This window comes from Talpa occidentalis, unplaced genomic scaffold (assembly GCF_014898055.3).
Source record: "Talpa occidentalis isolate TD23 unplaced genomic scaffold, MPIMG_talOcc4v2.1 talOcc4.11, whole genome shotgun sequence".
In the NCBI taxonomy this organism is placed as follows: Eukaryota; Metazoa; Chordata; class Mammalia; order Eulipotyphla; family Talpidae; genus Talpa; species Talpa occidentalis.
Window position 1 is genome coordinate 5158344 of NW_023601104.1, and position 12259 is coordinate 5170602.

A 12259-nucleotide genomic window follows, 5' to 3' on the forward strand; every position below is an offset into this window, starting at 1 on the left:
CTTTACCCCAGATCTTGTATGCATAAATAAATAAATCTTAAAAAAAAACTTAAAAAAAAAAAAGAAAGTCCAGTGCTGTGCTGTTTAATACAGTAGCAACTAATCACATGTGGCTAATTAAATTTAAGTAAAACTAGAAATTCAGTTTTTCAGTTGCACTAGACAGCTTATGAGAATCAAGCAGCAAAGACTAGAGAGGTCCTTCATTACAGAAAGTTCTGTTGGGCAGCACAGATCTAAGAAGATTCTGTTTGACTATTGGGTTAGCACCATTTGAAACATCAGGTCTTAAAGAGAGGATGGGTTGCACAGCATCCTGCCGGATGTGACAAGTGGCAGAAAAACATGGTGGAAAGTGGGGGGAAATTCCATTTCTTGAATGAGCTGATAGATAGCACTGACATTTTCTTACAAGATGTATCTTTAGATAAGGAAAGAAATCTTGGACTGAAATGAAACACAGTTAGCGAACACTGCTATTCGATACCTCACCATCCTCTTCTGGACATTCATAAAATGTACCAGCTTCTGCTCATGTATTAGAGACTAATTAGACTACACTGGTCATCTCTCAAATACTCTTCATCCACTCATTTCCTGACCTTACTATTCTGCTTACTATTCTTCTGAGATTATAACAAAACATTTTTTCATATCACTTCAATAAGTGGAACTGCAGTCAAAATAGAAAAATGCAAACTCTTCCCATTTTACAAAAAAGGCAAGAACTTTATTTTAAATAAATCCTCAGTTGTGTGTTACACCATGTCCATATCTAAATCAAAACTCAGAATGATAATGCAAAGGAAACACAGGGCTTCATAAAAGCACATTATCCAAATATTACTCTTGGGCAATGCTTTAACTAAATACACAGTAGATGTGAAAGGTACAGTATGGCACTTAAATAAATAAGAGCAGAGAGAAGGAAACATATCACAGTCCAAAGCAATGGGGTTTTGAACCTTTGGTATGTGTCTCAAATAAGCATCAGTAAACAAGTGTTAACCAATAGTGTTTAGCTTCAGCTTTCTGAAGTCATTGATTGTGTGTGTGTGTGTTTCAGAAATAATTGATAGAATAATAAATCAGGTTTGACATGGACTGATTAAGGTCTGTGGTGTGAGCACACAGGTAAATTCAAACCATGGCAAAATGAAGTGCAGTTGTGTCGCACAACAAAATTCTAAGAAAAACAAGTGATACACATCAATTAGAAATTCTGTGGCTCGGGTCGACACCCTTGATATTGACAAAAAAATATTTTAATGCTATGCAAAGTCCACAAGCTGGAAGGCAGAAATATCCCACAGTTCATAACCACATGCCTAACAGTGCAACGACCATCCCACAGACTTGTTATAGTTGCATATTGCCATTCCCTCCCTCCCACCCAAACCCTGCCCCTAATAAACAGCACCAGTGCAGTCTGAGTAAGAAAATGGGAAATATTGAGACATTCCTAAGGTTTCATAATGACTAAGGGCCAGTTGGATAGGGCTGAAGTGCAAACCTCTGCATGGCCATTCTCCACAAAGCACCCCATGTCATTCCCTCTAACTTGCAGATTAGCCATATTAGGTCTACTACTGTAAGGCCAGATTCAGAAAAACAGCTGGCATGCTATCCTGGATTGAGGAAAAGGGGCATGCTGGTTGGGGGAGGTACACGAAAGATGTCTCAAGGATGTTTTCCTGCAGCCCAGGATGAAGGGATGTATTGAGATAGGTCACAATTTCTTTACCGATGAAGTGTTTGACTCATGCCATTCACCAGGATACGGAGCTCAGCAGAGCTACATTCTACTTGGGATCTGTGCGAGTCCACTGTTGCCAAGAGCAGACTGGGCCATAAAAGAAGTCCAACTCATCTGTCTCATCGCTCCACCCAGTTGTCTCTGCAGAACCAGTGGTGTGACACGTGACAGTGGTTCTGCTTCCTCTCCTCTCCCATTGATACAAGATCTTCTCTTACCCAGCCTGAGCTCACATCTCAGGGGTACGAGTTACATGAATGAGCGGCAGATAAAGCCACTCATGAGCAGTGATTTGGGGCTCCTGACCCCTAGGCCTTCCCAAAACCTGACCCTTCACACATAGGCAGAGTCACTGGACTGAGTCCTGCCAAAATTGGGAACACTGACTCGGGGCAGGTCCTTGTTGCGGATCTCATAGACTGACTTCCTCTTGGCCTGCGCCCCTCTCACAGCCAGTTTGATCTTGCGCCATCCCAGGTGGTTGAGTTCGGCCAAGTTCAGCACAACACAGATGCCACTCACTGCAAACATGAACACTAGGAAGACGGTCTTCTCGGTAGGCCGGGAGACGTAACATTCCACTTCTTTGATGCAGGGGTAGCGGTCACACTCGTACAAGCCCGGGACGCTGAAGCCATAGAGAAAGTATTGGCCCACCAAAAATCCAATCTCCAGGGCATTTCGGAACACCACTTGGATAATGTAGAAGCGGGAGATGCCTTCCTGCCTTCGGAGTTTGGATCGTGCCGCGGTGCGCAGCCCTGACGGATGTGGGGTCAGCTCCTTAACCTCTAAACAGTCGGGTTCTGTCTCCTTGCTGGTGTTTTCTGTGTTCTGCAGTACTCCATTAACAATGGCATTTTGCAGCTTCTTATCTTCTCGCTTGCCTCCACCGCTTCCCCCACCCCCAGTTCCTCCAGGACCCCCCATGGACTCAGGAGGATCTCTGTCCAGGGCCAGGAAGACAGTAGAGTAGCGGCGTTCTCGCTGCTTTGCAGACTGGTGCACAGAGTAGGTGATGAAGCAGAGACTGGGAGTGCACACCATTATGATCTGGAACACCCAGTAGCGTATGTGGGAGATGGGGAAGGCCCGGTCATAGCAGGCCTGGTTGCAGCCGGGCTGCAGGGTGTTGCACACAAACATGGTCTGCTCATCATCGTACACCGTCTCCCCTACAATGGCCACTATGAGGATCCGGAAGATCACCACCACGGTCAACAGGATCCTGAGCAGGAGAAGAGGGAGGGAGAGACATTCTCATGGGCTGAGTCACTGACTTAGGAAATCCCTGCTCTGGTGTTTACCAATCTGCTGGGGGGGGGGGTGTTGGGGGGGAGCTGTCCATCGCTGCCTAGTACTGAACTGGGAATCTAGGAAACGTTTTTTATCTCTTCCCTTTCTGCTGGGTTTTGGTAGATTGGGAACATTGCATGTCACAGGGATTTCAGGTATACACATCTCCACACACTGGAAAATGGTCTGTTAGCCACAGATTTCCTCTGTAGCTATGGAATGTACAGATGCACATGCACAAAACACACCACTTTGAATATGGCAAATGCACATGCAATATCTGGACAGAGAGTACCTGTTTCCAAATTTCCAAATCTACACTGGGTGTGCAGATGCAACTACTCTGAGTGGCTATTTCGTTTATTCTCGACATGAATATTCAACGTAATGCTTTCTATAAGCAGATAGCTGTGAACGCAGACACAATGGTCCGGTGGATGTGTGGGTTTCTGATACTGTGCGTCTCAACAGCCAAGTCCGTTTAACCCAACCAACATTTCTTGGGAGAGGATACCTCTGCTCTGAAGAGCAAATCCTTCTCCCCAAGTGCCCTTCTCTGTCCAAATACAATCCTGCTTTCCCTCTAGATTCTATTTAAGGAACCGGATGGAGATCGGCTCCGACTCTGGAGAGTGGGGGGCCCACGGCTGAGCCAACAACTCCTTTTCCGATGGGCGAAGAGTGACCCCTCGGATGGTGCTTCACAGGGAAGAGATGGGGGGACTGGTCGGGAGCAGCATAGGAGGGGGCATCCCGGGGCATCCGGTAATCCCCCAGCGCTGGGGACACCAGCGCATGAACTGAGGACGACCGGAAGGGGCGGAGGGCGCGCTGGGGGTCCCTGGGGCTCGGTCTGGGCGTGCGAAGGGACTCCCGGGGGGGTCACCCGACGGGGCCCGCTGGCGACCGGCTCAGCGCCCTTACCTCCCGATCATAGTGGAGTGCTGCTGCACCGCGGCTTCCAGCAGCCTCTCCAAGATGGTCCATTCCCCCATGGCTGTGCATCCGGAGGCAGCAGACAAAGGCTGGGCAGCACCGGGCACGTTCCCGCTCCTGGCCCCTCCCCGGGCCGCACCTCCCGACTGGGAGCGAATTGCTCCCCCCCGATTAAAGAAGCAAATAAAAAAAATGTTTTTAAATCCACGGTCTCCCGCTCCCTTTTATGGGGGGGGCGGTATGTAAGTGTGTCCCAATGGATGGGGCAGCAGGCGCTGCTGGCAGACCCGCTACGAACCTCCCGCGCCGTCCGGGGTCAGGTCTGCAGCCCGGGGGTGTCCGGCGAGGGGCGGGCCGGGGGTGGCCGCCTGCAGGTCCGCGGGCTCCCGCCTGCCGAGGGAGGTCTCCAGGCGCCGGGCACCCCACGAGGGCTGGGGTGCGGAGAAGGGTCCGGGCGGCGCGCCCGGGGGCTGCCACCTCTGGGGCGCCAGGTGCTCGCGCGCTGCCTCCTGGAGGCCCCGCCGAGCGCGCCGAGCTGCCCGCCGGACCCGGGAATCCGCGGCCGCCGCCTCCAAGCCGCCTTAAGTAGCCTCCGCCTGCGTCACGCCAGGTCGGCGGAGGGGAGCCGAGCGCAGCGCGCGCGGTCGTGGCGCGCCCGAGCCCCAAGGGCAGGGGACGCGCCGCAGAGGGAGAGGCGAGCAGGAGGCCGGGGGACCCGGCGGGAAGTAGGGCGACTTCGAGAGGAAAGAGTTGCAACGCCCCTCCGGGCTTCCCGGGCCGCCCAGGTAACCTCACCTGACCGCCAGGTCCCCGCAGGAGGGGGCGGAGTGGGGAGCAGAAGCTTGGGTTTGCGGGGAGGGCGGAGCAGGTGGTGTGGCTTCCCCACTGCTTCCCTCAGCTTTTGCTTCCTGTCTGGGGGGATACAGCTGAAAGTCTCTCTGGGCGAGAGGCAGAAAAGTAGGGGCGGCAGTGGGACGCTGTTAAATACCCCTGGAGACATGTCCGTGGCTGGGTGGGAGCCGCAGTTCCATGCTTCCTAGGGGCCGAGGATATGAGATGGACTGGGAAGACTTGGGGAGAGATCATTTGCGAGGAAGTTTAAATGCAGGTGTGGCGCTCCTGCTGATGAGGGTCTGGGCACACACCTGTTCCTCAGGGTACAGGTGAGCCGGGGGTGAGCCAGTGGGTGCCAGGTTGAAGGTCTTGCTCCCCATAGCGCAAACCGGATGCTCTGCTTATTTTTTAAAAAATTATTTGTTCGTGTCTTACCAAGGTGAACTATAATCTGAATTTAAGGAGGCCCAGCATTCTACCAGCAGAACAGGGCAGCTCACAGCCTCACTGTCTCCCATTTTCCTTATCCCACCTTAGCTTTTCTTCTTTCAACCAGCAGATCCTGTTTTGTTTTTTATTTAAATTTACTTTTTTTTTTTTTTTTTGGCCATTTTTGCCTACAGCTACTGCCTGATTGACTTGAAACACTCCTAATGGATTGCTAATTAACTCAGGGGGTGGGGGTCAGCATTAGGAGACACATTAGTTGGGAGTATTTTATGTAAATGTCCCCAAAGCACCACGGCCAAGTAGTCATCACCCTTTTAAAATATAAGTGTGAAAGGGTTAGGGTTGTCTAGTCATTTTAGGCTTATACTGCAGCCTGAATTACCCACAGACTATAGCACATATAGATGTGACTAAGCCGCACTAAGAGGAACCTTCCGTGCTAAGATAACTAAGGTGATTGGGAACTGGCGCTCTAGACACTAGGAAGGTTCAGCCCATTTCCAGTGCACTCCTTTGTAAAATGACATGGAAAGGTGCAGCCTAAGCTTTAGCAAGAGAGGGATCCGTGCAATGTCTTCTAGAGTCGACACCTTTACTCCAAGGAAACAGCTTTTGCTGAAAAGGAGTAAAAGCCCACTAAAAATGGAGAAAGGTATGAATGGAATATGAGGGCTAAGGCGGGTGCTCTTTATTTTTTGCTGGTCAGGTCCCGTTATTCAATTGGCTTCCAGATGGAGTGGGGATCCCCTAATTCAGATTTGGTGTATTCCCTCTGACTCCTCCCCTCCCCCTTTGGCTCTGGCTCTGTGGTCTCTCCTTCTCTGGCAAACACACCAAATAAACGATCTCAGATTTACAAGAAGTAAATGAGTAAGAAAATTCCAAGGGAAATCTGTCTAATATCTGTCTAATATCTTTAAATGTCTAATATCTGTCTAATATCATTAAATGTTTCCAAATAGACCACCCAATTCAAAAACTCTATGTTCTGTATATATGACTTTCCTAAACCCTTAAAAAATGGTTATCTTAAGGACATAGATGACAGGAAATACATTTTAAATGTTCTCACAATGAAATTTTCAAGCACTATGCTGTGACTCAATTGTAGACCATTGTATTTTAAAATATACTCTATCTCACATAACATATACACAGGTATGTATAACATATGTGTATAAACACACAAAACACCTATATACAGAACTTATGGTTTAAAAGACCTGTTATTTGGTAGCCTGTTTTCAAACAAAAATATTATCTTCTCCCCCCCCACATTTTGAAAACAACAGTTTTTATTTTTAGAAATCATTCATAAGTTGTTCGGACTTACTACACTGTTTTCTTATTTGAGTTAACCAGTGCCACTTTTGACTAATAATTGGCCCTAAGAGTAAATATGAAAAGATTCTGTGTAAACCTGGATAACTCTGAGTTTCCTCAAGGCATTACCTCAGCCAGTCAGATCCTGATGGTCTCATTTCCCCTTGAATTGAAAATTCCCATTTAAGTCAACTGGAAAGGTCTTTTCTCTGAAAATAGTGGAACTCACAGAATAAATATTGGCATACATTAGATTCTTTGGGGATGCTCATTAAAAATATGCTGGAGTCCCGTCCTAAACATGCTAAATTAAAATCTATGGAGAAGAGGTTTAGGTTTTATTAACCTAATGGCTCTGATAAAACAATAAAAAGTTGGAAATAGGTGTCTGTGAGATCAGAGAAGCAAGAAATCCTATTCTCTTATTTTACAGTTGTTAATAAAGACCCAAAGATTCAGGACCTCAAGTCATACAGGTACTTAAGCTAGCTAAGGAAAAAGCCAGAAGAAAGTGCTTTTGAAGAGTTCTAGAGGAGACCAAATAATTTAAGAGGTTGAAAGATGTGACCTTTAAGGAAGGAAAACTGTTTGGATCATGGAGACAAATGATTGCCACTTGCAAGTATTTAAAGAAAATATATACCTGGGTTGATGGTTTAGCAAGCCATGCCTTTCCAAATGGTGATTTTCATTCATAAAGTAGGGACGTATTCTCCACAAAAAGGGGAAAACTGTAAAGGCTAAAACTGTAAAGGAACATAGCAAAGGACAGGATTAAAAATTCCAATACAGGGACACCCTGGTGGCGCAAGGGGTTAAACACCACAAAATGAAGCAATCCGCAGCCTCTGCAGCATGATTTCAATCCCTGGCCTACCAGAGAGAAACCCACATGGCGCAGCAAACCTCTCCTGACTTGCCCGCTGCTGCCCTCAGCAGTGTATTTCAGTCAGTCTGCCTGTTCTGTTCCCCACTCTGTCTCTGGTGAATCCTCTCACCCCCTGCATCTCTGGCCTGTGCCCCAGCTCTTGTGTGCATAAATAAATAAATCTTTAAAAAAAATAAAACAGTTTCCACTCAAAAAAAAAATTCCAATACAAGGAAGGAATAGAGAATTACTAACAATGATCCAGCTACTGCTTGGGTGTATTTGGATTTGCTTTTCTCTTTCTTTGTGCTTAGAACTTCACTTTCTTCTCAAAGTGTCCAGGTGAATTTGTTAGCTTTGTTGTTTCAAAGTTTGGGTGAATGAAACCTCCTGGGAACTGTCTTAGGTGTAAGAGTGAAAGTGAATCTACTGGACCTGAAGTTCTCGGGGCTGGGAAGGCAGGCCGTTTATGACCTACTGCTTTCCGTAGTGTCTTTAGCAGCGTGGAAACTCACGTTTCTTGGAGGACTGTGGTCGTTACTCAGGCTCTCTAGCCCCCTGAACCTGGGACACCGGGGTCCAGGCTCCCCTTCGTGACTGCAAGCTGTTTTCAAAACCAAGAAGAGAAGGGCTTCCCCTTTCTGCTTGAAAGTTCCTACGTTCACCAACAGCCCGGACCCCTCAGTGGAAAGCTCTGCTAATAACCCTCTCACCTTTCTGCTGCTCTCGATCACTGTGGTCCCCAAACCTGCTGAACTGACACAGAGAATACAGCCGAATACCCGAGGCTTGCCCACCCCACCCCACCCCGCACCAAGGCAGCCTGTCAAAGCTTTGCTTACACTCCTGGAAAGACCAGCTTCTGTGGTCTTCTGGGATTTATGTGATTTGGGAGAGACCGCATTCAGTGTGGGACTGGTCTTGTTAAAGCCTTCTTCTTTCATTCACAAACACCTAGGATTAACTGAACTTTATCTCCCCTAATGGTCTACATATGTTTCCTAACGAAGTCACTAAATTGTCTCCTGAAGGGGCAAACCCAACCTGTCTTTTGAGACTTAAAGAAACATAAATGGCAAATGAAATCTACAAAGTACTTTCTCTCTTGTTTCCTTCCTTATATGATCCCAGTTCAAATGTTTAGGGAAACACTTCTTTATTTATTTATTTATTTATTTATTTATTTATTTGCTGTCTAGACAAAAGTAATATCACAAGAGTAATATCCCCAAGTAGCTCTAAATATGGTGACTATTTTTTATGGCTTTGGATCTCCCCCACCACCAGAGCCTGTTACCTTCAAAACTGTCTGCAATCTCATGGACCCAAATATCAAGCAGCCTCAGCCCCAAGACTCTGTGTATCCAAACAGTGGGGAAATCTGACATCTTCTGCCTGCTAATCTTTTAAATAAAAAGGATATATACCCCTTTAAAAAATGCACAAATTCCCCATCTCCCTCTACCTTGTAGATATAGAATATACCTACATGTAGTAATATATCAAGGATTAATGTAATATGACATTGTGGTCAAAGCAAATGTGTGAAGTCACAGCAAATAAATTAGCATTCTGTTAAAAATCAAATCAGCCTTGCTGACACGTAATCCTTCATGTTTATGTCAAGTCGTGATTCCCATTCACATCAGGAGCCTCCCAGGGGGGCTCATTAAACCTGCAGGAGGAGATTTCTTTTAAGTCAACACTATTCAGAATCATTCAGCTACAAGCACGGAAAAGCCTGTCTGGGGTCCAGGCACCAGCCTTTTCACACTGTTATTGTCACTGTCCGGGCTAGAGCCCCAGTCGTGCAGGATATAGCTGAGCTTCCTGCTGAGTGTGTTTCCAGTCTATGTAAAAGAAATGAGGAAATTGCAGGGAAAATGCATGCGTGTGGGACCTGCCTTTGACAGAACGGTAATCTGGGAGGATGTATGTTAGTGTCCGCATGAACCCTTCCTGCTCGCTGTCATGTGCTGCTAAAAGTTGGATTTGCCTTGTTGTTTCACATCTGCAGTCAAGATAATGATGTGGAATTGATATTTGTTCCCAAAGGAAGCCTCTCTAAGATCTGGGGCTTATTTTCAAGGTTCTTGCTTGCTCTCACAGTCATACATGGATTTTTCAGGTTGCCTGGTATCTTGATCTAAAATTCAGCCAATTGGGCTTCCCCTGGTGGTGCAGGGCAGTTGAGTGCCTGGCTGTGAAGCTGTCTGCAGCCTCTGCAGCGCCGGTTCAATCCAGGCCGGCCAGCGAGGGTCCCACAAGGCAGAGCAGACCTCTCCTGTCTCACCCGCTGTTCCCCTCAGCAGTGTATTTCGTCAGTCTGCCTGTTCTGTTCCCTGCTCTGTCTCTAGTGAATCCTCTCACCCTCCCGCGCCTCTGGCCTCTACCCCAGTTCTTGTATAAAATAAATAAATAAAAATCTTAATAAATAAATAAATAAATAAATAAAATTCAGCCAATTACTGTCTTACCTGGACTGTTGGGGCTCAGGTGTTATCAGTCCAGGGGTTTTGTGTTTTTCCAGGTTTTCTCCACCTACCTGCCTTCTGATCACTCCTGGGCACAATATTCATGCCTGGCACAGAAAGCCTGTTGTCTCTGAAGCTGGGAGGAGGCTAGACAGGGACTACCACTTATTCATCACATGCCAGTGTTCATCTCTCTTGCCGCAGCATCTTGACAAGCAGCTGAGGATTTCTCAAAGCATGGACCACAAGGTGCCCATCTGGTCTGGTTGACAGTCTTCTTGGACTTTCAGAATTTTTACATCATATTTCTCTTTTTGATACAAACTCATCACTCCACCTTCACTAAAAACTGCTTTTAGTCAAAACTTCTGTTCCTGGAACTCACCTTGAATTCACATCCTGTTGACCTTTGAGCCACCCCACAGTTGTTCGCCTTTCCTTCTACCATTGTAACAGGGTGGTCCCCAGGAAAGGGGGAGGTTCCCTGCCCCACCCAAGGGAGGGTGGAGCTGAGCAGGGAGAGGAGAAGCTGCAGAAGAGAGACTGAGGAAGGAAGCAGGATGGAGCCAGGAGTCCTGGAGGAGGCGCATGGAGCCTAGAGACACGTGAAAAAACTGCGCTTGTCTTTTGGTCGTGGACTGGGTGACACAGATGTGGGTGAGACCCATGGGGAGGTGACAATGGCAGCCTTTATCTTGATGTTGATTCTGCTCTTTTCCTTCCGGGCTTGTCTGGTTGTTTCTGACCCTTTTCTGTGGGTCCCCACTGGAAGATGCTTTAGACTTGTGGCAGGCTTTGGGGCCTTGCTCTGGGCCGATCCCATATGGATGGAGTTTTACCCACGAGGGGATGGGTAACTTTGGTGCTTCATTTAGAAACTAGACTCTTTGCCTTTTCTGTATTGTTTCCTAGTTTTATTAAAGTCCCTTCCCATTAAAGTCTCATATGTTTTGTGTTGATGCGGCGGATGGCAGAACCCATTTAAAATAGGCAGGTTTGTGTGGCTTGGGGGACCACCCTGTTACACCACCATCAAGAAAAGTAATCTGATAAACAAGAATACTAGTATTAATAACTGATAACCACTTAATGTATTATCCTTCTCAGAGGAATTATCCTCATTTAAGTTGCAAAGTCTTCATTCAAATTAAGTTTTCAAGGTAGTTTTGCAAACAGCATTCGAGGCAGGGAGGGGCAGAAAATAGCTGTTTTGGGGCAAGGGAAGTCATATGAACACAGGTATTTATCCTTTTGATATGTAAAGTGATCCTACTTATGGAAACAGGAACTACATTCTTGCAATGATTCTTAAATTTTATTGCACCTTAGAATCACCTGGGGAGCTTTGCAAAATCCCTATGCCTCATCTGTCTCCAAACCAATTTAACCACCATTTCTAGAAGTAAGACCTGTATATTGGCATTTTTAAAAACCTCTCCAGGTGAAAACAAGTTTGAGCACTAGTGTGAGAAGACTCACCCACTCCTTGGGCACAACAGCTTTGGAGAACTGTGGTAATATAGGCTTCTCCCTTGTGCTAGAAATGATGCTTCTGGACACAAAGTCAGAATTTCATTCTGCAAATGTGTTCCTGTGGTTCTGTAAATACTTAGTATAATCCGTGCAGGCTAAGTAGTTAGTTGCTAAACAGCAAGCACCCATCTCATTTCATCTCACTCGCTCCTGGCCATCTGCTTCTCTCATTCCCATTACAGGACCATGTGTGTATTAATGAAATGATTGCATCCGATTACATCTTTGATTCAGAGCTCAAGAAGAACAGTTTATGTATTTTGTTCTCCAGCATCACCGTTTCTGTCATGATGTCAGTAATTAAGCTTTTCTTTCTGTTTCATGCTGAAGTGGGATGGTCATCCATTAAGGTAAGATTGTACACCGAATGTGTATTGCTTACAATAAATTTTCTGTGTTGCTGCCTGATGTCTCTCATAATGATATTTCAATCAAAAGCAGAGACTTCCCCATGTCAGATACTTATTAGTTATCTCCATTGTAAAGTGTCTTATAGTTCTTATTATAACCCAGTTGCTGCTTTTGGTATACATGAGGGTGTGCCTGGGAGCTGAATTAGTCACTTTTTCTTTAAGTTTTGTCTCTGCAACAGTTCACATGGTCAGAAAGGCACGTGCTTAGACTGTATTTTTGTGTCATTGCTTGGTGGAGTGGGAAAAGGTGGGGAGAGGGCCCACTTTTTAACCTTTTTGTGTTATTATTGCAACCAAGATAACCCTCCTTCTAAGGGAATAATAATAATAACTGCTCAATAAAAAGAAAGTTCTTCCATTTTGTGACATCTGAATG

The 12259-nt window shown here is 46.2% G+C and overlaps 1 protein-coding gene and 1 long non-coding RNA gene across 3 annotated transcripts in view; one reads left to right on the forward strand and one right to left on the reverse strand.

The window, feature by feature from the left end:
- LOC119237895 (uncharacterized) overlaps positions 1-11728 on the forward strand; it is a 138280-nt gene extending 126552 nt beyond the window's left edge. Inside the window, exon 5 of one of the 2 annotated variants that reach the window (XR_008553740.1) lies at positions 11653-11728. This is a non-coding gene — a long non-coding RNA (uncharacterized LOC119237895). Of the gene's footprint in view, positions 1-2351; positions 2502-11652 lie in introns of those variants that run through there. The other variant, XR_008553739.1, reaches the window with a different exon arrangement.
- Positions 1410-4156, reverse strand: GJD2 (gap junction protein delta 2). Its single transcript, XM_037502163.2, has 2 exons — positions 3977-4156; positions 1410-2984 (listed from the first exon to the last, which is right to left on the reverse strand). The coding sequence occupies exons 1-2, from the start codon at positions 4045-4047 to the stop codon at positions 2090-2092; spliced, it is 966 nt and encodes a 321-aa protein (XP_037358060.1). The 5' UTR covers positions 4048-4156; the 3' UTR covers positions 1410-2089.
- Positions 11729-12259: the final 531 nt, after the last annotated feature.

Excerpts from the sequence above, each read along its gene's own strand:
- GJD2 (XM_037502163.2), bottom strand. The coding sequence starts at position 4,047 with ATGGGGGAATGGACCATCTTGGAGAGGCTGCTGGAAGCCGCGGTGCAG. Across the intron at positions 2,985-3,976 it reads CACTCCACTATGATCGGGAG|GATCCTGTTGACCGTGGTGG; the intron begins GTAAGGGCGCTG and ends TCTCCTGCTCAG.